The following is a 2,639-nucleotide window of genomic DNA, read 5'->3' on the forward strand; positions in this document are numbered from 1 at the left end:
ACCCGCTCGTCAAAGGTCAAAATGGCCACAAGAGGCAAATGTCCCGTTTTGATCTCATTTGGGTGCGAGCCATTGGGACATCCCTGTCAGCAAATGAAGCGCACCTTTGCTGGGAACTACAGTGACTGATGACCTCTGCTTCTCTAGCTTGACGGGTGCGCTAGGAATTTATTTGGATGGTGAGCATGCAGGAGACTATTCCAGTTGACTCTGGGCGATACTAACATTTGTCCAAATAAAATGCCGATAACCGATTCATCGTATGACTACCTTAAAAAGTATGCATAACGAATAAAAAAACTCTTTTGGGGTCAAAACAATTAAGAATGTAAATGACAGGCAGAAGATTTATTTCACACTTGCCTCGAGTATTTGTTTGACTTTACACCAAAGAGAAAAGTCTGCCTTTGGGGGCGGGCTGTCCGAATGCCACTGTCTTTGTCTTATGTTGCAATGTGTGTAAAAAAAAAAAAATGTAATAATAAAAATAATAACAATCTACAGAAAAATTGATGAATCTTATTATTATTATTATGTCATTGGAATGTGGGAGGAACCGAAATAAAGCCAAGATTCAAACCTCAGACCTCATAACTGCGATGCAGACACAATGACCCCACCAACATTCTGCGCCTCTTTTCTTATCGAATGACTTTCAATTGAATCCGTAACTTGCACTCACACCCATCTCTAAAAAAAAAAAAAAAAAAAAAAAGCGTGATAATTCCCCAAAGTACCTTGCTCAGCAATGTCAATCTCACGACGGCCAAACTCGGCCTGTTTGATGTTCTTCACGCAGAAGTCGCTGCTGCCCTGTGTGTTGACCTGAGCTTTGTCTCTTGGGGAGGTTTCATCATCGGAGCTGTCCGTATACGACGCAGCTGGCGGAAGAAGGAAGGACGGAAGGAGGGAAGCACAGAAGGAAGGAAGGATGAAGGAAGGACAGAAGGAAGCAAGATGGGAAAGGAGGGAAAGGAAGGAAAGACAGAAATGTTCATAAATACATTAAAAGAGGCCATTTTCATGGACCCCTTGTATGAGTTCACCTTTAACACGCATAAATAACTGACATGCAGTGAATCTGGTAAGTGTTCACGGAGCTGCTAGTGTACGGCGCAGCTGGCGGAAGAAGGAAGGAGGGAAGGACAGAAGGAAGGAAGGAAGGAAGGAAGGAAGGAAGGAAGGAAGGAAGGAAGGAAAGAAGGAAGGAAGCGAGGACAAAAAGAAGCAAGCTGGGAAAGGAGGGAAGGAAGCAAGGAAGACAGGGAGGAAGGAAGAAAGAATGAATAAATACATCAAAAGAGGTCATTTTATGAATGTACCGCATGAACACGCATAAATAACTGACACACAGTGAACCTGGGAAGCATTCACAGCGCTTCACTTTCTCGACATTTTGTTACGTTGTCGGCTTATGCCCAAAATAGAGCCAATTGGCATCCGAGGCCTTCGGGATCTATTTCTGAAAATCTGTCTGCGCGAGCGCGCTAATTTATCTCCCAGCATCCCCACGCCGTTTATCTAGCCCGCGACTCATTGACAAGTGGATCGTATGAAGCGTGTGTAGTCCACGCCTGTGTGCAGACAGCGCTTGCCCAGTTCAATCCCCTAATTTCACCTCAAACAAAATCCGGCCTCACCGTCAGCTCAGCTATACATCGGGTGGGGTGAACTGCACGAGGCAGGACCACGCCCTTCAAAGTTAATTTGAGTAAAGCCGCTGAATAGGATGGAAATCGGTTCATATGTAGATTAGGCAAAATGAAAAAAAAAAAAAACCTACTGCTGTTTGAGCGGTGATGTGGGTACAGCCCACCACCTTGGCCCCTGCCAGAGGCTTCTCACCCTGGGCTCGCTTCCTCAGGGAAATGAGGGCCGACATATCTGGAGCAAGCAAACACACGCTCGTCAAAGGTCAAAATTGCCACAAGATGCAAATGTCCCGCTTTGATCTCATTTGGGTGCGAGCCATTGGGACATCCCTGTCAGCAAATGAAGCGCACCTTTGCTGGGAACTACAGTGACTGATGACCTCTGCTTCTCTAGCTTGACGGGTGCGCTAGGAATTTATTTGGATGGTGAGCATGCAGGAGACTATTCCAGTTGACTCTGGGCGATACTAACATTTGTCCAAATAAAATGCCACTCACAGAAAGATTTGGGGGAAAATAAAGACATAAAATTACAAATAAAAATGTGCCCCAGGCACCACTTCCATCAAATTGGCAACAGAACACGCCCAAAAGTCTGAGTCTGAAACTGAAGAGCATATTTCACACTTGCCTCGAGTATTTGTTTGACTTTACACCAAAGAGAAAAGTCTGCCTTTGGGGGCGGGCTGTCCGAATGCCACTGTCTTTGTCTTATGTTGCAATGTGTGTAAAAAAAAAAAAATGTAATAATAAAAATAATAACAATCTACAGAAAAATTGATGAATCTTATTATTATTATTATGTCATTGGAATGTGGGAGGAACCGAAATAAAGCCAAGATTCAAACCTCAGACCTCATAACTGCGATGCAGACACAATGACCCCACCAACATTCTGCGCCTCTTTTCTTATCGAATGACTTTCAATTGAATCCGTAACTTGCACTCACACCCATCTCTAAAAAAAAAAAAAAAAAAAAAAAAAGC

General features: G+C 43.8%; 1 protein-coding gene across 1 annotated transcript in view; it reads right to left on the bottom strand.

The window, feature by feature from the left end:
- Positions 1-1,917, bottom strand: part of ahcyl1 (adenosylhomocysteinase-like 1) — a 9,647-nt gene extending 7,730 nt beyond the window's left edge. The window contains exon 1 of the mRNA XM_019860740.1: positions 1,784-1,917. Coding sequence (XP_019716299.1) covers positions 1,784-1,882 — 99 coding nt within the window. The 5' untranslated portion in view covers positions 1,883-1,917. The remainder of the gene's footprint in view (positions 1-1,783) is intronic.
- Positions 1,918-2,639: the final 722 nt, after the last annotated feature.

Source organism: Hippocampus comes, unplaced genomic scaffold (assembly GCF_001891065.2).
Source record: "Hippocampus comes isolate QL1 unplaced genomic scaffold, H_comes_QL1_v1.1 scaffold56, whole genome shotgun sequence".
NCBI lineage: Eukaryota > Metazoa > Chordata > Actinopteri > Syngnathiformes > Syngnathidae > Hippocampus > Hippocampus comes.